At 44.0% G+C, this 25,292-nt stretch overlaps 1 protein-coding gene across 1 annotated transcript; it reads right to left on the reverse strand.

Moving 5' to 3' along the window:
* Positions 1 to 1,000: 1,000 nt before the first annotated feature.
* On the reverse strand, positions 1,001 to 24,004 carry LOC112226707 (matrix metalloproteinase-14). The gene is made up of 10 exons (XM_024391205.2): positions 23,431 to 24,004; positions 11,730 to 11,878; positions 11,424 to 11,546; positions 9,392 to 9,699; positions 8,816 to 8,977; positions 8,474 to 8,640; positions 6,519 to 6,657; positions 5,814 to 5,964; positions 2,900 to 3,015; positions 1,001 to 2,709 (listed from the first exon to the last, which is right to left on the reverse strand). The coding sequence occupies exons 1-10, from the start codon at positions 23,527 to 23,529 to the stop codon at positions 2,330 to 2,332; spliced, it is 1,794 nt and encodes a 597-aa protein (XP_024246973.1). The 5' UTR covers positions 23,530 to 24,004; the 3' UTR covers positions 1,001 to 2,329.
* Positions 24,005 to 25,292: the final 1,288 nt, after the last annotated feature.

Here is a 25,292-nt window from a genome sequence, read left to right on the forward strand (position 1 = left end):
AACACACACAATGGAAATACCCCCTCCAATCCCCCATCCTGTTGTCCTGCTGAGTGTCTGGCAGTTCAGATGCAGTCGGAATTCCAGATGTCGTAACTTAACCCTCCCTCCCCCCTCCCAACCGGAGTGAGCCTCGTGACTCTCTCCCCAGTCCAAAACTCAACTCCACAACATACTGTAGCAGATGGAAAGGCTGGTCAGCCTAAATCGTTTTAACACAATAGGAAAATACAGTACATCATCAATGTAATTGCGCCATTCTTTAATCATAAGAATATCTTATGATAACTAGTCATCTCCTCTGTCTTTCTGCCCTCTCCCATGCACCTCAGCTGTTTGTCAAAGGCCCATTAGCTGAGAGGAAACGCCTTAGCCTGTTGATTTGAACCTGCTTCATTGGCTCATATAACACACATATAGCACACACACACACACACACACACACACACACACACACACACACACACACACACACACACACACACACACACACACACACACACACACACACACACACACACACACACACACACACACACACACACACACACACACACACACACACACACACACACACACACACACAATAGCCAACATGTTTTTTTCTGCTGTGAATGCCAAAGGGTTTACACAATCCTCTTCATTCCTGGTTTCACTTAATCCTTGGACACAGCCTTTATTTTCCAACCCAGTTTCAGGCCTGCCAGTTTCCAAGCACCAATGGAGCTTTTGGGGAGCAAGAACCCTGGAGGTAAAGGAAGAGTGAGTATGGGACCAGTTGCGGTCTGATAATAAGGTGGATAAGGAAGTGCTATGTGGACAGTTTGTTAAGAGGTAATTGGTGAATGCAATACCAAGGTGATATTGAGCTTCGGTTAGGATTTTACTTGCATTTGTTTTTACAATGTCGTTTGTTAATGTGCCTCTGAGTGTGTGAGTGTGCGTGCACGTGACTGACCACTTAGCTCTGAAAACCAAAATAAATAACAGATATAGCTAGAACTTTTCAAAACATTTTATTTGAAAGAAAAGTGTAAAAGTGAAAAAGACAGGCACAATCTCATTCAAATAGTTCCGATAGTTATCATTATTATCATAAAAATTAATATAATTATTATTGTTTTTACTACTAGTAAACCCTCTCATCCCTGAAAAATAAAAAAAAACAGCACCATGAATTGAGAACTGTAAACAAGTGCATTGACACAAAGGAGTCATTTCCATATCTTCAATTTATTGCATTGAGACGGAAAAACAATCAAGTTTCAAAAATAATATCCCCATCCCATTCACTTTCCCCCAAAATGAATATAAAATTAAGGCCACTTTCAAAATGTAGTTCCCTGTCCAGCAGGACATTTAATGACAATGTACACAAACACATTCTATACATGGAGAACGACAATAACAATAGTAATAGACATAATAATAATGACAACATCCTGGATAATAATAATCATAATCATAATAATCATTAAAACACTGCATGACATAAAGGAATATTAATGACACAGACAAATTGCTCAGCTTTCAAATTAGTGTTATATATCCTTCAAAGGGACACTGTAGGTGTATAATTTGGCATTTCTTATGTTCAATACTGGCTCTCTGAAATATCGAGATATCAAATTGTGGTAAGGATGGACTGGGGGCACGCATTGACTGCAGCATCTTTTGTGTTTCATTGAGTGTTTAGTGAATAGACTTATCTGATATATACCCCCACTCTTTAGACAGTTCATAGTTCATGTGATAGAACTGAGATATAGGAGACAACGCTTAATGGGTAAAAGGCTTTGACAGAATCTAGCGTCATGTACTATCACGGAGCAGAACATCCACATGACATGAAATGATGCTGATTGCATTCTTTAACACAGTCAACACTAAATATGGGCAGATGGAGGCACTGGACATAGTCATGTTCAAAGCTGAAATTCGCAAGGACACAAACACTGACGACACCCACTAAAAAAAAAAGGACATTTAAAAAGGCTAAACAAACAGCGAAGAGCTGGAGTCAACAACCATAGAGAGAACGAGAGAGAAAGGAGGGAAGAGAAGAGGGGACAGAAATGGAAGAATAGAGTGGGAGTGGAAGAGAAAAAGGAATCTCCTCCATGTTTAAGTTGGTAGTGGTAGGAATATTTTAGCTATAGCTAACAAGTATATCTTGGCTCTGGCTAACCCTCATTCAAGGTCCACAGACTTCTCTTTTTTATCTCCACTAGTATTACTCTCTATTTGCTCTCTTCTCTCCCCTACAGCCCCTCTCAACTCATCAACCTCCTCTCTCTCCTCCCTTTCTCTCCTCTCCCTCTCCTCCCCTCTACACCTTGTCCAGTAGTGAGCGTTGGCAGTACAGGAGACGGCGTGGGGTGCCATACCTGCGGAAGAACAGCAGTGCCCCCAGAGTGAGGATCACACACACCAACAGCATGAGGGGAACCACCACTGCCGCCGCACCCGCCCCTCCGCCAGATCCTCCTTCCTCCTCCACCTCGATGATGATTACTTCTGTCTCATCTCTATCCTCCTCTCTGTCTTCCCGGTCATGTCCTCCACCCCCCCTTCCTCCGTCGGTCTTGGGGTCCTCCTCTGGACAGCCCATCCAGTCTTTAAGAGCAGACTTGGGGAATCCAGGCTCAACACGAAGCTTCTGGTTGTTGAACTTCCAATACTTATTGGCTTTGTAGAAGTAGGTGTGTCCTGAGAGCCAAAAACAGTGGGGAGATAAAGATGTAAAATAAGAAATACAAAGTTGGGATAACTTTATCCATTGAGAAAACACACACACAAAAAAAACATTTGTTTTCTTTAGATTAGAACATTAAAAAAGACTCACACTGCACGCTTGCATGCACCCATGCACAGACACAAAAACACACGGGACGGTTACCTTGGTCTCTGCTCATGAAGCCAGCTTTAATATTGTCTGGGACGCCTTGCCACACATTGATTGGTTTGGGGTATTCAGGGTCCACAGAGCGCGAGTCCTCATTGTAACGATAGTACCTAACATGGGGAGAGACAGACATGTTTCAGTTTAACATGAGTACATCTGCATATCTCCAAACCTCTGGTCTGTGCTGACACACACCAACAGGTCTATTGTTCCTCCAAAGATGTGGCTGCTCAGCTGATGTGGTCTGAGTTATGAGATGTAAGCTTGGTGGGCCAGTGAAAGACAAAGCCTCCCGGAGACAGAATTATGTTCTGGTTTCTTTTAGCTAAGCCTCTTAATTAACTGAGTTCAGCAGGATAACCAATGTGCAATGAATAGTATAATTGTAGCATTTCTGTGTTTCTCATCGCTGGTTTTGACTTCTTTAACTCAAATGTCAGCGACCTCTTACGAGCAAAAGTGGCAGTACTTATTTGGGGAATTAGCAAGCATCTTTTGGCCGAATAGCAATTCATGACAGAGAAATACGATGTCCCCTTTCAGTCAGTCAACTTCAGTACAACATACTATGGGGAGTCGCATGCTCGCGACTTCGGTTGACGGATCCACAATCACACCCGACAATGAAATCCATGCCTCGCTGGAAGCCCCACCTTGGTCAGGTGATAAGCGTGAGGCTCGGATTCATCCCCCCAATTATTTCGCTCTTCCCCTCAGTGTGAACAGGAGCAATTCACGCTACTAAAACAAACAATGGGAAAATGAGACTATCTGACGTTGCACCAACTAAACTGTCCCATAGCGGTAGAGCGTGGTCACCCCGCGGACGTTGGGTGGAGAAGTTCATACTTGTTCTCACAAGTTTCCTAATCAAAAACAAATAGTTCTTCTTCAATTTGCTATCGCAATGAGTGAGATGGAGAAGGAAGCCACCGAGACGACGATGGCTAAGCCGGGTCCGGGGTTGAGATCATGCCCCCCCAGGCATACGGTTATAGTATTTCTCTAAAAGATACTAGGATTACCGATGGCGACTTTCCTTCCTCAAATGCTGGTACCTCGGCTGGGACCAAGTGCAGGAAGCCGAGAGAGCCTTGGGGCTGTGGTCAGAACAGGTGGAACTAGCATCCAACAGGGAGATAGTGACATGGCTGCTTACATATGTGGCCCATGTTCAGATGATGACTTGGTGTCTCTGGACGGCTCCAGGGATTCCGCGGGTAACAAAGAGAACTTAGTTCTGGGACAGCCAACTCCTCACGCTACGGGAGTAGCGGTGGAAAACTTGGTATCCAGCGCATCGTTCATAGAACTGTGCCGCAGGGCGCCTATTCGTTTGGAGGTGAAGTGGGCGTGTTCACCCCCGCAGCAGAAGTCATGAAGGTTCGGTGGGAAGCAGCACCTACCCCTTTTTCTGGATTTCATCGAAGAATTGACAACAACCTAGTCCAACCCGCATTCAGCTAAGCTGATGCTGCATGGGTGTGCCCCCTTCATGGATCGGGAAGGGCTGGAGGGGACAGGGCTGGTGCACACGCCTCAGGTGGATGGCAAGCTAGCTGGCTAACCTACTAACTAGGGCGTGGCTAATGCAAATCCTACGCTCCCTAACAAGCACTGTAGCTTTTCGGCTGCTCAGCTGGAGAAGGTGTATAGGACAGAGCGGGTGGCTGCCCGTTCACTGTTGTCTATTACTATGCTGCAGGTCTACCAGGCCGAGATGCTGGAGGAGGCGGGGCATGGCTTTGGCCCCAGGTGAGCCCCACGCAGAGCTCCTGGATGATATCCGTGTCACGGTCTACTTCATTCTGCACGTGTCCCGGAGCACCGTTCTAGCGCCCGGGAAGAGAATGGGAGCTACTGTGGAGGCACAGTGTCATCTTTGGCTGACGTTCTCGCAGGTGCCGGAGAGGGACAGACAGATGTACCTCAATGAGCTGATTTCTCCTACAGGGTTGTTCGGTTCGGACCTAGAGGATATGCAGGCCCGGTTCGAGGCCAAAAAGAAGCAGGAAGAGGCGTTGCACGTTTTTCTCCCTTGGAAGTTCATTCGGGATGCCGGAGGGGAACCTTCCGGAAAGCTGGCAGGCGGAGCTCCTTCAGCTAAGCAGGCTGTGCCGGGGGCCGAGCCCAGCACCAGGTCAGACCGTTCTGGTTCCCAGGCGCAATGCCAGTCTGCCTGACACAAGCGTCACCCCACTTCCAGAGGCGAGGTAAGAGATGGTCCTGCTGGAAGGTGACAGCCCCCATGCACCTAGCTTGGGGATGGCACGAGATCGGGTCCTCACTTACCAGCCTCCCCAAAAACCTGTGGTCACAACAGTACTACTAAGTGGCACTGCCAATTTGGGTACGTCACGGATGGACAAAGCCTCGAACCCAGAGTGGACCGGGCTTCAGGCAAATGTTTGCACCTAAACACATTTTTTCAACCCCATTGTTTTTGGGTTTCAAGGGTGTTGTGTATTCCACATGTGAGTTCAATAAAACAGGTCCCTCCACATTCAGACACAAGGTTGTCAAGAGTGGTGGAGATAGAATTTTTTTTTTTTAATTCTCCAAGTCCATGAGGCCTCAGATGACGCTTTATGGGAGACTCACTGCCTCCTCTGACTAATGGCGCTCATGCGCAGTGTCGCCCTGGGTAATGCGAACAATGATGTCGGGGTACAGGCTATATCTCATTGTACGCCCCCCACATGATTGTAGATTCTTCAACCAGATTTGCAAGAGTGCGACTACCCATAGTATGTTATATCTCGTTTCCCTCCTTCAGGGAACAATAGTTAATGTCATAATGTTACGTTTTCAACATTCTTTGGTTTAGTGTATACATTTCCACTCCACTCAGTCATGTCATGTTGATGTATTCAAACACACAGAGACATTCAGATGTAAAGAGACTTACTTGTTTCCCCTGAAGAAGTATGTCTTGCCGGTGGGGGTGTAGAAGAGGGCGGCATCTATTTTGTCTTTGGGTAGACCACTGCCCATCTCCTTTAGAGACTTGGGATAACCATCCTCCAGAATAGATTCCTTGAAAACCCAGTGCCTGTCTCCTACACAGAGAGAGATAGAATCTGAATGAGTGGTTTTCCTCAGTAAGAATTACAATGTCTTCTATATGTCTATATATCTTCTTCATGGATACTCTTACTGACAGATGTGGCTGCTTCACGTGATGTATTGTTGTCTCTACCGTCTTGCCTTTGTGCTGTTGTCTGTGCCCAAAAAATGTTTGTACCATGCTTTGTGCTTCTACCATGCTGTGCTGCTGCCATGTTGTGTTGCTACCGTGCTCTTGTCATGTTGTGTTGCTATCATGCTGTGTTGTCATGTGTCGCTGCCATGGTATTTTGATGCCTTTAGGTCTCTCTTTATGTAGTGTTGTGGTGTCTCTCCTCTCATGATGTGGGTTTTGTACAATATATATAGATGTTTTAAATCCCAGCCCCCGTCCCCGCAGGAGGCCTTTTGCCTTTTGGTGGGCTGTCATTGTAAATAAGAATTTGTTCTTAACTGACATGCCTAGTTAAATAAATGTTAAAATAAAGGTCTATAGAATAGTATTATGCAGGGGTGGTAATAGAGTAAAGAGTAAGGACATATTTACCCTTGAAAAATACAAAGTTCCCATCATCCCTTTCATAAGCAGCATTGATGTTTGATGGCAGGCCTCTCCAGAAATGGCCTATTGGCATTGGGTATCCGTCCAGAACTGCGTTGTTACGGACTCTCCAGAACCACTTATCCTAGAGGAGAGAGAGACATGGATAATACCTGTACAAACTAAATATATATATATACAGTACCAGTCAAAAGTTTGGAAAGGGTTTTTCTTCCTTTGTACTATTTTCTATATTGTAGAATAATAGTGAGACATCAAAACTATGAAATAACACATATGGAATCATGTAGTAACCAAAAAAAGTGTTAAACAAATCTAAATATATTTTATATTCTTCAAAGATGCCACCATTTGCCTTGATGAAAGCTTTGCACACTCTTGGCATTCTCTCAACTAGCTTCACCTGGAATGCTTTTCCAACAGTCTTGAAGGAGTTCCCACATATGCTGAGCACTCCATCTCTCTACTTCTTGGTCAAATAGCCCTTACACAGCCTGGATGTGTGTTGGGTCATTGACCTGCCGAAAAACAAATGATAGTCCCACTAAACGCGAACTAGATGGGATGGCATATCGCTGCAGAATTCTGTGGTAGCCATGCTGGTTAAGTGTGCCTTGAATTCTAAATAAATCACAGACAGAGTCACCAGCAAAGCACCATCACACCTCCTCCTCCATGTTTAATGGTGGGAACCACACATGCAAAGATCATCCGTTCACCTACTCTGCATCTCACAACGATACAGTGGTTGGAACCAAAAATCTCAAATTTGATCTCTTCAGACCAAAGGACAGATTTCCACTGGTCTAATGTCCATTGCTCGTGTTTCTTGGCCCAAGCAAGTCTCGTCTTCTTATTGGTGACCTTTAGTAGTGGTTTCTTTGCAGCAAATCAACCATGAAAGCCTGATTCATGCAGTCCCCTCTGAACAGTTGATGTTGAGAAGTGTCTATTACTTGAACTCTGTGAAGCATTTATTTGGGCTACAATTTCGGAGGCTGGTAACTCTAATGAACTTATCCCCTGCGGCAGAGGTAACTCTGGGTCTTCATTTCTTGTGGCAGTTCTCATAAGAGCCAGTTTCATCATAGCGCTTGATGGTTTTTGCAACTGCACTTGAAAAAACTTTGAAAGTTCTTGAAATGTTCTGCATTGACTGACCTTCATGTCTTCAAGTAATGATGGACTGTCGTTTCTCTTTGCTTATTTGAGCTGTTCTTGTCATAATATGGACTTGGTCTTTTAACAAATTGGACTATCTTCTGTATACCACCCCTACCTTGTCACAGCACAACTGATTGGGTCAAACGTATTCAGAAGGAAAGAAATTCCACAAATTCAATTTTAACAAGTCACATCAGTTAATTGAAATGCATTCCAGTTGACTACCTCATGACGCTGGTTGAGAGAATGTCAATAGTGTGCAAAGCTGCCAAGGCAAAGGGTGGCTATTTGAAGAATCTCAAATATAAAATATATGAAGATTTGTTAAACACTTTTTTGGTTACTACATGATGTTATTTCATAGTTTTGATGTCTTCACTATTATTATACAATGTATAAAATATAAAAAATCAAGAAAAACCCTGGAATGAGTAGGTGTGTCCAAACTTTTGACTGGTACTGTATATTTAGGCAATAAGGCCAGAGGGGGTGTGGTATATGAACAATATACCACAGCTAAGGGTTGCCTGGACACAGCCCTTAGCCATGGTATATTGGCCATGTACCATAAACCTCCGAGGTGCCTTATTGTAATTATAAACTGCTTACCAACGTAATTAGAACAGTAAAAATAAATGTTTTGTCATACCCGTGGTATACAGTCTGATATACCCCGGCTGTCAGCTAATCATCATTCAGGGCTCGAATCACCCAGTTTATAAATATACATACAACGACAAAGCTCATTTCAGCTATACATATCTTAAATGAAGTACCTTGAAGACAAATATTTCTCCTCGGAGGATGGCGATGGTGTCAAAATGTCCCTCACAGATGTCAGGGCCAAAGCGAGGGTTGTATGGGGTGTGAGTGGGTTTGGGTGGGTGGTGAGGGGAGCGTGGGCTAGGTGGGGGAGGGCGGGGGCCACCACCTGATCTACCCCCTGCACGGTAGAGGGAGAGAGTAAAACATGTAATCCTCTACTACTATCAATACCTAGGCCCTTCAATTTTTTTTCGTGATCTGACTCAAATTAACTTTTGCGCCCTAGTTATAGCCTAGATACAGTATAACAACCAACAGTAATTATAATTAATTTTCTCTTAGCCTGAGCTCACCATAGATTTGCTGTATTCCCCTGAGGTCATCTTCGGGCAGCTGGAAGTTCTCTGTCTCCATCCACTGGTAGAATGGAGCCATGATGGCAGAGGGGTCGTTGGAGTGCTCCAGACCCAGGGCATGACCCAACTCATGGACCGACACCAGGAACACGTCATTACCTAAGACCAACAGAACTATGTCATCACCATCACATTCAATTGTCCCATTAAATTCAAGCTTGTTATAACAATGGTATGTGTGCATGTATAGCAAAAGCACTATTCAAATTGAACTGGCTGTGAACTTCTAAAGCATTGACAAGATATCCCTGTGGTAAATAGCAGGCCTCTATTTCACCATCAAAACGAAAAGAAAAAAAACCTGTATATTATGCACTTTCCCCACACAAACACGCCCTGGGGATAAGTTCAAAACACACACGTCGGGGCTTGCTGATGATGTGTTTTTGTGGCCTGCCGCTCACAACCGCCCAGGGAGCATGGCAACTCCCAACAGATTGAATCTGACATCCCGCCAGTGAATTTCCCATCACCGCATTCCTCTCCCTCTTCCAAACACTCGAGGTCACTCACCTGACAGATCACTGTTGCCGACCGTCCAAGGCTCTGCAGAGTCAAAGTGTGTGTCTCCCCCTATGCCGTTACCGGGGAAGTAGGCATGTGCCAAGAAACCCCCCTCGCCGTCAAAGGGACTGGAGTCGCCATGGAAACCCTCACCGAAGAAGAGCATGATGTCGGCAAAGTCCTCCACCTTGTCCCGTATGTGACTGTAGGGGATCTCCCGGAAGCGTAGAGGGGTCACACTCTCCCACACCTTGAAGGCTTTCCTGATAGCGTCATGGGTCTCATACTCCCCCACCTTAGGGGTGTAGTTCTGTATACTAAGAGGGAGAGAGGGAGCCTCGTTAGAGAGAGAAGAGCACAGTTTGTGACAGAAAAATATAGAAATGAAGTGAGTAAAGAGAAGAGACGGGGAAAACAGTGATTCATTTTACCACATAATAAATCACTGGGAAATTTCAGAAAATCTGGCTAAGATTAGCATGACTTTACATGACTTCACCATATGCGTTGCGGCTGTTCTTTTCATTGTTACCATACAGTTGGACGGATAACTGACCAGAAGGTGAGATCAGTTGGACGGATAACTGACCAGAAGGTGAGATCAGTTGGAGGGATAACTTACCAGAAGGTGAGATCAGTTGGAGGGATAACTTACCAGAAGGTGAGATCAGTTGGAGGGATAACTTACCAGAAGGTGAGATCAGTTGGAGGGATAACTTACCAGAAGGTGAGATCAGTTGGAGGGATAACTTACCAGAAGGTGAGATCAGTTGGAGGGATAACTTACCAGAAGGTGAGATCAGTTGGAGGGATAACTTACCAGAAGGTGAGATCAGTTGCAGGGATAACTTACCAGAAGGTGAGATCAGTTGGAGGGATAACTTACCAGAAGATGAGATCAGTTGGAGGGATAACTTACCAGAAGGTGAGATCAGTTGGAGGGATAACTGACCAGAAGGTGAGATCAGTTGGAGGGATAACTGACCAGAAGGTGAGATCAGTTGGAGGGATAACTTACCAGAAGGTGAGATCAGTTGGAGGGATAACTTACCAGAAGGTGAGATCAGTTGGAGGGATAACTTACCAGAAGGTGAGATCAGTTGGAGGGATAACTTACCAGAAGGTGAGATCAGTTGGAGGGATAACTTACCAGAAGGTGAGATCAGTTGGAGGGATAACTTACCAGAAGATGAGATCAGTTGGAGGGATAACTTACCAGAAGGTGAGATCAGTTGGAGGGATAACTGACCAGAAGGTGAGATCAGTTGGAGGGATAACTGACCAGAAGGTGAGATCAGTTGGAGGGATAACTTACCAGAAGGTGAGATCAGTTGGAGGGATAACTTACCAGAAGGTGAGATCAGTTGGAGGGATAACTTACCAGAAGGTGAGATCAGTTGGAGGGATAACTTACCAGAAGATGAGATCAGTTGGAGGGATAACTGACCAGAAGGTGAGATCAGTTGGAGGGATAACTTACCAGAAGGTGAGATCAGTTGGAGGGATAACTGACCAGAAGGTGAGATCAGTTGGAGGGATAACTTACCAGAAGGTGAGATCAGTTGGAGGGATAACTTACCAGAAGGTGAGATCAGTTGGAGGGATAACTTACCAGAAGGTGAGATCAGTTGGAGGGATAACTTACCAGAAGATGAGATCAGTTGGAGGGATAACTTACCAGAAGGTGAGATCAGTTGGAGGGATAACTTACCAGAAGGTGAGATCAGTTGGAGGGATAACTGACCAGAAGGTGAGATCAGTTGGAGGGATAACTTACCAGAAGGTGAGATCAGTTGGAGGGATAACTTACCAGAAGGTGAGATCAGTTGGAGGGATAACTTACCAGAAGGTGAGATCAGTTGGAGGGATAACTTACCAGAAGGTGAGATCAGTTGGAGGGATAACTGACCAGAAGGTGAGATCAGTTGGAGGGATAACTTACCAGAAGGTGAGATCAGTTGGAGGGATAACTTACCAGAAGGTGAGATCAGTTGGAGGGATAACTGACCAGAAGGTGAGATCAGTTGGAGGGATAACTTACCAGAAGGTGAGATCAGTCTTATCCCATTTCAGGCCCTGGATAGCGTAGCGCTTCTTTCTCAGGTTACTCTTCAGCTCAGTCCCGAACTTGTCTGGAACTCCACAGCGTGGCCGCTTCATTGCCCTGGCAAACACAAGTCAGGGACTAGTCACACAAACCGGCATTTGTTTACAATAACCCTGAATCAGTGATTTCACACAAGTAAGGCCATTTGTTTTTAACGGCCAAGTTATAAGCTCCTGGTCCTACAAACAGGGTAGTATGGTCCTGAACTTGCAACAGTTGTTTAGCGTGAGAGGCACTCACTCTACAGTTTTGGGGTCAATGGAGCCGGTGATGGTCAGGCCGTAGAACCTCTGCATGGCTGCGATGGCCGTGGTGATGGAGTGAGGGGAACGGGCAGCGTGTGTCCGCAGGTCACCTGGGGGCAGGTAGCCATACTGCTGCAGCCACACCTAAAACATGGAACAGGAAGAGGCTGTAATGTTAAAACGTCCTGAATGGTTGAAGAATGAATACACCACAGATAAGTCAGAAATACTGTATCCGGGCCTCCCGGGTGGCGCAGTGGTTAAGGGCGCTGTACTGCAGCGCCAGCTGTGCCACCAGAGAGCCTGAGTTCGCGCCCAGGTTCTGCCGTAACCGTCCGTGACCGGGAGGTCCGTGGGGCGACGCACAATTGGCACCCCCACAACATGATGCTGCCACCCCCATGTTTCACGGTTGGGATGGTGTTCTTCGGCTTGTCAGCTTCCCCTTTTTTCCTCCAAACATAAGATTGTCATTATGGCCAAACAGTTCTATTTTTGTTTCATCAGACCAGACATCAGACATTTCTCCAAAGAGTACAATCTTTGTCCACATGTGCAGTTGCAAACCATAGCCTGGCTTTTTTCTGGCGGTTTTGGAGCAGTGGCTTCTTCCTTGCTGAGCAGCCTTTCAGGTTATGCCGATATAGGACTCATTTTACTGTGGATATAGATACATTTGAACCTGTTTCCTCCAGCATCTTCACAAGGTCTTTTGCTGTTGTTCTAGGATTGATTTGCACTTCTCGCACCAAAGTACGTTCATCTCTAGGAGACAGAACACCTCTCCTTCCTGAGCGATATGATGGCTGCGTGGTCCCATGGTGTTTATTCTTGCATATTATTGTTTGTACAGATGAACGTGGTACCTTCAGGCATTTGGAAATTGCTCCCAAGGTTGAACCAGACTTGTGGAGGTCAACCATTTTTGTTCTGAGTACTTGGCTGATTTCCTTTGATTTTCCCATAATGTCAAGCAAAGAGGCACTGAGTTTGAAGTTAGGCCTTCAAATACATCCACAGGTACACCTCCAATAGACTCCAATGATGTCAGTCCTTGACAATCTTTTTGGCCTTCCTGTGACATCGGGTGGTGTAGGTGTCCTGGAGGGCAGGTAGTTTGCCCCCGGTGATGCGTTGTGCAGACCTCACTACCCTCTGGAGAGCCTTACGGTTGTGGGCGGATCAGACGGTGATACAGCCCGACAGGATGCTCTTGATTGTGCATCGGTAAAAGTTTGTGAGTGTTTTTGGTGACAAGCCAAATTTCTTCAGCCTCCTGAGGTTGAAGCGCTGTTGCACCTTCTTCACCACGCTGTCTGTGTGGGTGGACCATTTCAGTTTGTCAGTGATGTGTACGCCGAGGAACTTAAAACTTTCCACCTTCTCCACTACTGTCCCGTCGATGTGGATAGGGAGGTGCTCCCTCTGCTGTTTACCGAAGTCCACGATCATCTCCTTTGTTTTGTTGTGTCATGCAGAAAGTAGATGTCCTAACCGACTTGCCAAAACTTCAGTTTGTTAACAAGAAATTTGTGGAGTGGTTGTTAAACAAGTTTTAATGACTCAAACCTAAGTGTATGTAAACTTCCGACTTCAACTGAATCTTCCAATTTATGTTTTCATATGTTTTGGCTTGCGTGAGAAGCACAAGGTCCACAGACAGGCGATGGCCATTCCATTGAATAACTATAAAAGTATTCAAACATAAACAGTACTCTTCAGTGACTGTGTCCAGATGGATGAAACCAAGGCCAATTTGACTGAAGCTGACACACTGAAACCAAACCAGGACAAAATGGCACCATACAAAGACAGCTCAGATTTCACTCAAGCCCTTGTAGGGAAAAGCCCAAATCTTGGTAGACAAAACTTAACAGTGAAACTAAAAACATTCTATAGGTAAAATTTGAACCTGCATCACTATAGATCTAGACTGGCCTCTTTTTTCCAGGCTTCTCCTTGTGAAGTGTCTGGGGCTACACTAGAGAAGGGGCCAGATGATTACAGTATATATTTGACCTTGCATTTCCCTGGAAGCTCATCAAACTCTGGTGCCTCCCTCTCTTTCAGATCCAGTGGCTGGGTTCCAAACCTCTCTCATACATTCTCTGCTCTGCCCTTTCCACCCCCCTCAAAAAAAACAGGACTTGGAAATAATATTGTGGCTAATGTGAGGTAGGTAAACCCGAGACCCACCTATCTGATATTCTCTTCTGAACACACCCTGACTTGAACCTTGTCAATAAGCTAGGAATAAGTGAGCACACACCCAAGAAGTGTTTTTAACAACTTTAAAATATGGATTGTTTGGCTGCATGTTTGACCTGCAACTATTCAGCTCTTTGTTGCCTTAACAGTGTCAGTGTATTGTGAAACAGCAGTCAGTCAGTCATTTTACTGAGAACTTCTCTGTGATCCCATACAAACCAAAGTCAAAACCCCTCCCCCCATTCCCGTCTCTCTGTCGTCTTCTCTCCACACTCCTCCTCCCACTCTTTTATCTTACGGAAAACCCAGAGGCCTGAGGGTAAATAATTGTGAACAACCACACCCAGTGCACAGTCAGTACATCGTTAGTGTACAGTTACGGCCTGGTAGGTTATTGTACATGTTCCAGGAACATAATGAATATATGAACAAAAAACAACACTTTTAATGAACTAGTAATTATGTCATTTCAGCATTTTCTTTGTATCAAAATGTACTCCAGTTATATGTCAGCAGTTTCATTATACTGTGTGTGTGGGTGGGGGAAACTCAGTGTATAACAGTATAGTAAATCCGTATGAAGGAGTGAGGGGGAGAGAGGTCGATGAGCATCATGAAAGAGAGGGGGGTGGCGAAGTGTGTAATTAATGGGTTATGATGGTTTAAATATAATGGAGGTGGGAGGACATGTCTGGAGGAAGAGTTTGTTTCAGGACAAGTTTCAGTTCTATGCATGGTATAAGGCCACAAGCAGCTCTTTCTCAGGCCACTATACCTTTTCTTCGTCTTTCATCTGGGTCTTCCATAGTGTATGTCTTTAGGCTGCATTTAAAATGGATGTACGTGCAAAAGAGCCATTCAGTAACACTGAACACTTTTTTCAACCATAAGCCTAGTGAGTCCCACTCCTCCCATATATGGTCCCAATGGTGGGTCCATAAAAAAAAACGTCTTTCAAGTGTTTTTCACTACTTCTGACTGTAGCAGTTTTGATCACCGAAGCCTAAAGAGTGGGCAGTTATAGTGGTCCCTTTATTTACTTTAGTTGAGTGAGTCAGACCTAGTATGTAGACTTTTACACAAACAAAGTAACAAACTAATAGGCCTACACATTTTAGAGGTAAGGATGTTCCCTGGCCTTGAAAATGAGAGTTCGAAGGATGTGCGTGGGTGCGTGTGCGTGCACTCGCGCCCCTGCATAGAAATAGAGAAAGATGACTGAATTACATTTCAAAGGAGAAGAAAAAACTAAGTCAGTTGCTCCGTTTGCTCTGTGCCAATGGAAATAAAACTCTGGTCGACAGTGAAGGCGCTTTACAGGGACTATGTCTCAGTGCTCCAGATTACTGATCAACTTAGTGTGCCCCAACACACAAACGGAACAGCTGATCATGAGAAAGAAGGCTCATAGCCTCATAGATAAATACACAATATACTGGCACAATGATCTGGCCCATACAAGACACTTGGTTTAGGAGCGACTGAACACACTATTACAAATCAGAACACACACACATCATCATCAGAGTCATTAATCATAAATGTGTGTGTCTGGGTGGTGTTGCAACATTACATTATTAAGCCTCCCTGACCTCTGACTATTCTCTACCTAAGTGTGTATGGAATTGCCATCGGCTGTCTAAGCAAACAGTCCTCTAGCCAGCCAACGTCAACAAGATTGAGCAACAGATGAAGTCAGAAATGAAATCTGAAAAACATCCCAATGACGCCAAAGTCCTTTCAGGATTAGCCAATCTGTTTGCATCTCTGTACTTCGTCAAAACAGAGAATGCTCTGCTCAAAAGCAAAAACAAGAAAATGGAGATGGTCAAAGTTGAATCTCCTTCATTATCGTATCATTACCAACAATTGGGTCCAGAGTTTTTTTTATGAATAGATGACTTGACCTATCATAAGGTTATAACTAAGATCCTGAGTATTTCCTGTTCAGGTCATATGGCCAGGAAACTTTCCTGGTCCCTGGGATGTAGGCTGGTGGCCATGTTTGTACCCAGCAGTCCTGCTTGCGGAAGTGTACTATGCATTTGTGACCTATGATTAAACATCCTGTCCCACTGGGTATAGCCTAATTGCGCCATTCATAAACCTAAACTGTTGTGTTCCCAAATTGCATTATCACAATTACTTATTTTCTCTTCCTTCTTGTGGGTATGACCTCCTTCCCTCTAATTATCTCTCTCCTTCCTGTTGCATTCCGTCATTTCCCACTCATTCACATTTCCATCAGACTGGTTCCCTCTTTATACTGGCTGACCCTCCGCCTTCCTCCACCTTCCTGTGTCATTCGCTTTGTGTATTGTCAGGCTGCAGGCGTATTGCCACAGTGAGACCAATACAAGGTGTTGTCAAGCAAAGAGGAAATCCTCTGCCCACTTTCTCGCTTTCCCTGAGGCCACAATATATGACACACCCACCTTCCATGCTCTGTCTGGCACTATGGTCTTTAAACAGCTAATTGGCTATTACACAGACCTGCAGATCTTGATTTACTGTTATTTTAGGGTATTATCTCTCTCTCAATACTAGTGAGCGTACTGGTGCAAAGATTATGGCCAAACGTCACTCAAATTACCAGTAGTATTATATTTGGTTTGTTGGTGAGTTACCCCAAATGTAGAACAGAAACAGTGAAAAGCTGTCAATTGGAACTGCGTTGTTAGACTATAGCGTTCCAAAAGTCTGATGGCACTGGCGCCCAAATAACATATGGCCCATATCCGTGGACATCTTAGGTCATACCAGTAGGCTATACACCAGACTAGCTCAATTGCCAATTTCTCAGCCTCTGTGTATCACAGAAACACTTTAAATTAATAACACACACGTTTATAATAAAGTCTCTATGGGTGAAATTGTTTTTTTTTATTTTTTTAAATCTGTCCAAACATACAGAAACGTCTATTTTGAAACATAAATTTTGACTATAAATGTGTGGCTAGCTCTAGGGTGAGTCTTGGTGGTTCCAACCTTCTTCCATTTAAGAATGATGGAGACCACTGTGTTCTTGGGGACCTTCAATGCTGCCGAAATGTTTTGGTACCCGTCATCACATCTGTGCCTCGACACAATCCGGTCTCAGAGCTCTATGGACAATTCCTTCGACCTCATGGCTTGGTTTTGGCTCTGACTTGCACTGTCAACTGTGGGACCTTATAGACAGGTGTATGCCTTTCCAAATCATGTCCAATCATTTGAATTTACCACAGGTGGACTCCAATCAAGTTGTAGAAACATCTCAAAGATGATCAATGGAAACAGGATGCACCTGAGCTCAATTTCGAGTTTCATGGCAAAGAGTCTGAATACTTATGTAAATAAGGTATTTCTGGGTTTTTTAAATATAAAAAATATTTTAAAAAACTGTTTTTTATTTTGTCATTATGGGGATTGTGTGCAGATTGAAGAGGATTTTTATTTTATTGAATCTATTTTAGAATAAGGGTGTAACGTTACAAAATGTGGAAAAAGGGAAGGGGTCTGAATACTTTCCGAACGCACTGTAGGCAGTCAACGTTCAAATTCATCCCAAAGGTGTTCAATGGCGTTGAGGTCAGGGCTCTGTTACAGGCCAGTCAAGTTCTTCCACACCAATCTCGACAAACCATTTCTGTATGGACCTCACTTTTTGCACGGGGGAATTGTCGTACTGAAAAAGGAAAGGGCCTTCCCCAAACTGTTGCCACAAAGTTGGAAGCACAGAATCATCTAGAATGTCATTGTATGCTGTAGCGGTAAGATTTCCCTTCACTGGAAATAAGGGACTTAGCCCTGTTGGAATCGGATAATAGCCCGAACCATGAAAAACAGCCCCAGACCAATATTCCTCCTCCACCAAACTTTACAGTTGGCACTATGAGGACTGCCAAAGGAAAGGAAGACCCAGAGTTACCTCTGCTGCAGAGGATAAGTTCATTAGTTACCAGCCTCAGAAATTGCAGCCCAAATAAATGCTTCACAGAGTTCAAGTAACAGACGCATCTCAACATTAATTGTTCAGAGGAGACTGTGTGAATCAGGCCTTCATGGTCGAATTGCTGCAAAGAAACCACTACTAAAGGACACCAATAAGAAGAAGAGACTTGCTTGGGCCAAGAAATATGAGCAATGGACATTAGACCAGTGGAAATCTGTCCTTTGGTCTGAAGAGTCCAAATTTGAGATTTTTGGTTCCAACCACAGTGTCTTTGGTGAACAGATGATCTCTGCATGTGTGGTTCCCACCACGAAGCATGGAGGAGGAGGTGTGATAGTGTGGGGGTGCTTTGCTGGCGACACTGTCTGTGATTTATTTAGAATTCAAGGCACACTTAACCAGCATGGCTACCACAGCATTCTGCAGCGACACGCCATCCCATCTGGTATGTGCTTAGTGGGACTATCATTTGCTTTTCAACAGGACAATGACCCACATCACACCGCCAGGCTTTGTAAGGGCTATTTGACCAAGAAGGAGAGTGATGGAGTGCTGCATCAGATGACATGGCATCCACAATCACCCGATCTCAAACCAATTGAGATGGTTTGGGATGAGTTGGAACGCAGAGTGAAGGAAAATCAGCCAACATGTGCTCAGCATATGTGGGAACTCCTTCAAAGCTGTTGGAAAAGCATTCATCATGAAGCTGGTTGAGAGAATGCCAAGAGTGTGCAAAGCTGTCAACAAGGCAAATGGTGGCCACTTTGAAGAGTCTAAAATTACTACTACATGATTCCATGTGTTATTTCATAGTTTTGATGTCTTCGCTATTATTCTACAATGTAGAAAATAGTAAAAATTATGAAAAATCCTTGAATGAGTAGGTGTGTCTAAACCTTTGACCGGTACTGTATAGTGCAATCATTAACAATTTGGCACTTTAAACCTTTGCACTTTTAGGGTTAACAGTAGGGCCTATTGCTTTATATCAGGTAAGAGCATGACAATGCATAGTTTCAGAGGATATTGCCCCTCTAACTATTCAAAAATGGATTGCTGTGTTCAAAAATGGGCAGCAGGTAGCTTATCGATTAGAGCGTTGTGCTAGTAATCTGAAAGGTTGCAAGTTCAATTCCGGGAGGTGAAAAATATGTCGATGTGCCCTTGAGCAAGGCACATAACCCCAATCGCTCCAGGGTAGCCGTTAACTCTGATGAATCTGTCAATAAGCCAACAATCCCTGTTATTTCTCTTCGAGTGACCTCCCAAGAGTTGTGTGCGGCGCCTTGCACGCTCAGGTCCCATGCCAGCATGAGCAACAGCAGTCGGGCATTCCCTCTATCCGGAGTGCCATTCCTCGACCATGACACCCGCAAAGTAAAGAAAGGCCCGGGTAGTAAAGGCCCGGTTTAAAAATATATCGAATTGTTTAAAGAGCCATTTTCATTGATGAAAGCTGCACATTCTTTACGTGCTTCTAAAGTAAAAAACGGATGTATCTGTCTAAATGACAAACTCGTTGACTGACATGATTGTTACGTGGAGTGGAACAGGGAAACCCAAAAGCAGACTCAGACAGGAATGAAGTAACGAAGCTATTTATTGAAACACAGGGGGAAGATGGAGTGCAGGCCAGGGGAAGCTCGGGCGGGTTGCAGGAAACCAGGTACGGAGGCTGAGGCTGGAGTGAGAGTGGTTGGGACAGGGTAAGCAGGTCCGGAGTGGAATCCAAGGGAGCAGTAGAGTGGGGGAGTCAAGAGCAGAGTAGCAGGATGAGGAGACGTGGGACTGGAGACAGGGACCAGAGTCAGAGCGGGCAAAACTGTAGCGGAGAGGAAAACCGTGTCAGGCAAGGAAAACAGGATCTAAATAGTAACAAACGGCTAGAAACGTAGACTGACTGAGCAGAGATTACGATCTGGCAGTGTGGAAGTGGCAGGACTTAGTATTTGTAGAGGTCTTAATTATGGAACAGGTTGCAGCTGGTGGAGATCTGCTCTGACTGCAGCACACCTGTCTCCGCCCACACAATCACACACACAGAGAGATAGGGAGAGTGGGAGAGCACTGGGGGAGTTGCGGCGGGTCAAGTAGACACAGGATGAGCAGTAGAGGGGGTGGCAGGAGCAGATGTAACAATTATCAGTGCTTCAGTTCCCTCTAAGAGACCTAACAGCCTACTTTCTGCTAAATTGACAGTCTAATCTAGGTCAGGGAGGGGCAACTTTGATGGAGGTGGGGGCCACAAAAAATCTGAACTCATCATGAGGGGCCGCAGTGACTTACGGGTCTGCATACCCACATCCATACCCCCACACGCAGTCTGAGTCGGCCCTACCCTTTTTTGGGCCCTAAGCAAAATGTAGTTCTGGTTCAGGTATGTTAATCCCTGTTTCTTTCCTTTTGCATCCGTTTAAGAAACGTTTTTCAACAGAATCGGCGCAATGAATACACCCCTGTTCACATACAGTTCACTTTCATAGCAGCAACATTCAAACAGCTTGTTGTATGTGTAATTCCTTCTAGCATATATCTACGCGTTCTCCTCCTCTCACTTTTCCCCTTTGCTTGTGGACTTCATTGCACAACACATCAGCTGTCTGTGACAACTCAAAAAAGCATTTCCAAGCCAAACCTTCATATATAATGAGCACTAAGCGCTACACACAGCCTACATTGTTGTCATGTCATAGTCAACATAGTTACTAGAACGAACGTGTTAGTAAACCCACTACAATCATGCAGTACAGTGTAGTCAGCAACAAGCAGTTCAGCAGTTACACCGGTGGGCCCCGGTGGCAGTACATTTATTAAACCAAAAGCTTACCTTGCCTTGGAAGAGTTCCAGTGTTGAATAGCCATAGTCAGCTAGCTAACATAGCATCCCTCTCTATTTGAGCCAGGTGTTTGAGTAGGCGAAACTAGCTAGCTTCATTCGATGCTAGCTAAGTAACTGACAGTGAGAAAAATATACACTACGAAATATAGATAGCTCTCTCTCTCCTGCTTCTCCAGAAATTTTGGAATAAATTAATTTATTCAGAACTGTTCAACTATTGTCTTTCTCTCTCTTTGAGTCAGCTACTCACCACATTTTATACACTTCAGTGCTAGCTAGCTGTAGCTTATGCTTTCAGTACTAGATTAATTCTCTGACCCTTTGATTTGGTGGACAACATATCAGTTCATGCTGCAAAATCTCTGATAGGTTGGAGGACATCCTCCGGACGTTGTCATAATTACTGTGTAAGTCTATGGAAGGGGGTGAGAACCATGAGCCTCCTAGGCTTTGTATTGAAGTCAACGTACCCAGAGGAGGACAGAAGCTAGCTGTCTTCCGACTACACCATGGTGCTACCCTACAGAGTGCTGCTGCGGCAACTAGACCTTTATTGCAAAACAATGTTTTAATCAATGTTTTAATCAAAACAGTGTTTTAATCAATTATTTGGTGACGTGAATATATATTTAGTATAGTTTTATTTAAAAGCACTGGCCGCTAGACTAATTTACCATTCTGAAACATTTCAGCTGACATGGGCTAATTGAGTGACTGTCATTGACTGATATAACAAGAGAAAAACAGCTGATGCACAAACACATTTCAAAATTGCACCTTGTGTATTCTACTATTCCTGACTAAGTTTCAGTTTTTTTTATTTGGAAAAAGTCAATTTCCCATCCCTGGTGTAGATAAATTATTATTTCCATTTGCACAGCTGGAAAAGCAATTCAGGCCCCTTTACAGTATGCTCAGATTACAGTTCAGGCGCCAGCAGTCAGATTAAAAACATCAAAAGGACATTTGACATCTACAGTGATGTTGTCAGAGCTTCATGTGACATGATTTAGCTGACTGTTTTCATAAATGATAGATGTCTGTCAGTAGGAGTATGGGGTGCGTTGGGGTTTAACATGATGGTGAATTCCTGTAGTCGAAACAAAGGAACTTCATATCTCTCTGGCTAGGGATACTGACCGCTGGTGAGTCCTCCTCCACTGCTGACCATCAGACTATCATCTCTTCAGACACAGCCCTTCTCTCTGTAAAACTCCCTTCCCCCAGTTCAACCCTAACTCAGGACAGATGTCAACAATTATATTTCCGCATGCCTTTGAAGTTGGGTCCTACCCGCAACTCTAAATCCCCTCTCCTTTCAGAAAGTGCCTCTGTACCTGACCACAATACAGAGACCATGGTATTTCTCCCCATTTGCCTTCTTCTCTTTTTCTTTTATTTTGCCTCCTCAGCATTTCTAAATGTTGTCATGTGAGCCATCCTCATTGTGGTCTGCGTCCTTTAGCTGAGGTCAGATCCATCCCACATCCCCCCAGTTCTACTGACAGTCTGACATCCCAGACCTGGGAAATTATTTCCTTGCTTTTTGGGGTACAACTTTTTAACCCTAAAAGCGCCAACAAGGGTACATTTCTGAACCCATGAGTTCAGAAATGTAACAAATTCAAAAACTCGTTACCAACCAAAAACCCCAATTTACCATGATTTCTGTGTTAATATTGAGGAATTCAAAATGATCTATTGTGTATACTAGTGGTGTGTGGCTAAGCTGGCTAAGCTGGCTAAGATGAACATGTGAACTCAATTGAAAAACGTTGTGATAAAAGCACCAGATTTGGCACAAAGGTCGATGTATGTACCCCGAAAAGATATAGGCATGGAGCCACCCCAGATTTAGCCCCTGGGGAACATGGCAGCCACTATATATCAAAAATAACTCTTAAATGTAAATACATATTTAGCTTCCAGTCAATGTCTCTATATCAAGTGGAGAGTCTGATGTTTCAGATGCAGTTGGAACTGAGTTGATAGACTAGAGCGTCCCAAAAGTCTGATGGCATATCGCTCATATAGGTTTGACATCTTAGGTCATACCATTAGGCTATAAAAGTTAAATAATGACAAATATTTTAAAAATATCAGATTAGCTCAATGTCCAATTTCTCAGCTCTGGGTATGACAGAAACACAACACTTTAAATGAATAATACACAAATGTTTATACAAATTGGCTATGGGTGAAATTGATCAAAATATCTTTTCAAAACGTCTATTTTGCATCATCAATTTGGACTATAAATGTGTAAACAGTTTAAAATATATGCTTATTTTGCGTAATTTAAACCATTTACTTAATCAAATGAAAAGTCTTACTGCTTGACAGACCGTGTCTCTCTCTGCAATCATTACCAATTTGTCTCTTTTAAGATAAGAATAAGTTATTTGCGCTTTTGAGGTTAACAGTAGGGCCCATTGCTATATATCAGGTTAAAACATCACAATGCATATATATATATTTTTACATAGTTATTGCCAAGTGGTTAGCCTAGCGTTGTGCCAGTAATCTGAAATGCTACGGGTTCGATTCCGGGAGCCGACACGGTGTAAAATATGTCGCTGTGCCCTTGAGCAAGGCAACATAACCCCCATCGCTCCAGGGTAGCCGTTAACTCTGAGGAATCTGGCAACAAACTATCAATCCCTGTTATTTACTTTCGAGTGACCTCCCAAGAGCAGGCTATGACTCACTCACCTCTGGTTTTTGATACTGTGGCGCCGCTCCTTGCACGCTCAGGTCCAATGCCAACACGAGCAACAGCAATTGGGCATATGCCTCTACACGGAGTGCCATTCCTCGACCACGACACCGGCAAAACGACCAAATAGGTTCTGTTTTCCCTGTATCACTTTTCCTTGATTCTTGAAGTAGCTACACCGGTTGGAAGAACGCTTCCAAATTCAAAATTATGGATCAAAAATATAATTGTTTAAACAGCAATTTGCGTTGATGAAAGCCGGACATTCTTTACTTGTTCTAAAATCAAAACCAGATGTATTTGTAAACATAAACTGAGGAGTAACTTGATTAAAGAGCTGCGAGAGGTTGCATCAATAATTTGGCAACGTTTTAACAGCTCACATTCCACAACAATTATAAACGACAACCTTGTTTCTCTTTGTCGCCGTCTCAGCGTTTTAGGCCTATATATTTATTTGCAGCTTCCCCTAAATGTTTCTTGTGTCGGGATGGTCGGGATGTTTTGATTCTTCTTTCTTCACCCCCTCTCTCTCTGCCACACAGCAACTGCTAGTTTGACAGTCCCGCGAGGCCTTTGCTAGAAAATAGTAAAACCTCCCCCTTCAACATTGGCCCTTCCCTTCTGCTTTTGCATGAAGGGGCATGGTCAACTTTTTAGCTCATGACCTTGGCAGAGATGTATGGCTGTCTTCTGCTAGGGAAAATGGTGCTCAGTCAGCCTCTGTAAGCCTACCTCTGAGTAATTACATGATAAAGGAGTTATTACGAGTTAATAAGCATATCACAGGGAAAATGGTGCTCAGTCAGCCTCTGTAAGCCTACCTCTGAGTAATTACATGATAAAGGAGTTATTACGAGTTAATAAGCATATCACCAACACTGTCTACAGTCCCACATCAGGTCATTCCATAAAAGTATCAATACATGAGATAAATGTTTATGTATTTAAAGTATTATGCAAATAGGTATATCAATCACATTCTTTCTGAAATGTTCGTCGGTAGCATGGTCTGGGGACATGCTCATATGTTCTGTGATAGAAGATCGTTGCTCCCAGATAAATGACACAGTTCTCATCAGGCAGTCATACGCAATTGTAGGTAGTATGGGCCGTTGATATTTGTTAAGGAATGAGGGTAGAGGGGTCACCTCAGCCTCACCCTCATTGGGGTCGAAACAACCAGATGCATCCGGGTTTCAGGAGAAATGGAAAGAGAGCCTGCAACAAGAGTTCCGCTTTTGGACGTTAAAAAGATTGCTCCAGTAATGTTGTATACTTATTAGCTAGTAGTTCAGAAAGTAGCATTCACAAGTCAAAAGTGGTCCCCGAAAATGGAAAACTACGTCACATATGTTCAGATGTGTGCTCCACGTCATTGCTCATTCTCGCTCTCTCTCTCGCTCTCTCTCTCTGCTCTGTGCGCATTTTGCTTGCTGTTACTCACATGGCGAGGGGCTGTACCTCCTCAACTTGAACTAGAATTGTGTGGGAGGAAAATGTAGGGGAAATGGCGCTGCACAGATTCCAATAAACAGTCGCTTTCAAACTAGGGATTTCGTAGCTAATTGAGGTAAAACAGAAATGCTCATAGATTATGCATGTATGAACTACATATTGACACATCCAGCCCAAAGCGAGAGGTTTAAAAAATACTTACTAGTTGCCAAAGTTCCAGAGCATGGCTGTAGCCGTTTACACTTGTACCCGTATACGGCTTGATAATCGTAGATTTGGGCACTAACAAGCACCTAAATTGGAAGTGGCTGTTCAGTAATATGCTATACATGATGTCAGAGCTCTGGCTCTGCGCTTCAAAGTGCTGTATGGGTTTTGACTGACAGATGATCTGCACTTC

This window comes from Oncorhynchus tshawytscha, linkage group LG28 (genome assembly GCF_018296145.1).
Source record: "Oncorhynchus tshawytscha isolate Ot180627B linkage group LG28, Otsh_v2.0, whole genome shotgun sequence".
Lineage (NCBI taxonomy): Eukaryota > Metazoa > Chordata > Actinopteri > Salmoniformes > Salmonidae > Oncorhynchus > Oncorhynchus tshawytscha.

Excerpts from the sequence above, each read along its gene's own strand:
- LOC112226707 (XM_024391205.2), bottom strand. The coding sequence starts at position 23,529 with ATGGCACTCCGTGTAGAGGCATATGCCCAATTGCTGTTGCTCGTGTTG. Across the intron at positions 9,700-11,423 it reads AAGACTGATCTCACCTTCTG|TATACAGAACTACACCCCTA; the intron begins GTAAGTTATCCC and ends TCTCCCTCTTAG. Across the intron at positions 8,641-8,815 it reads GGGAATACAGCAAATCTATG|GGGGTAGATCAGGTGGTGGC; the intron begins GTGAGCTCAGGC and ends TCTACCGTGCAG.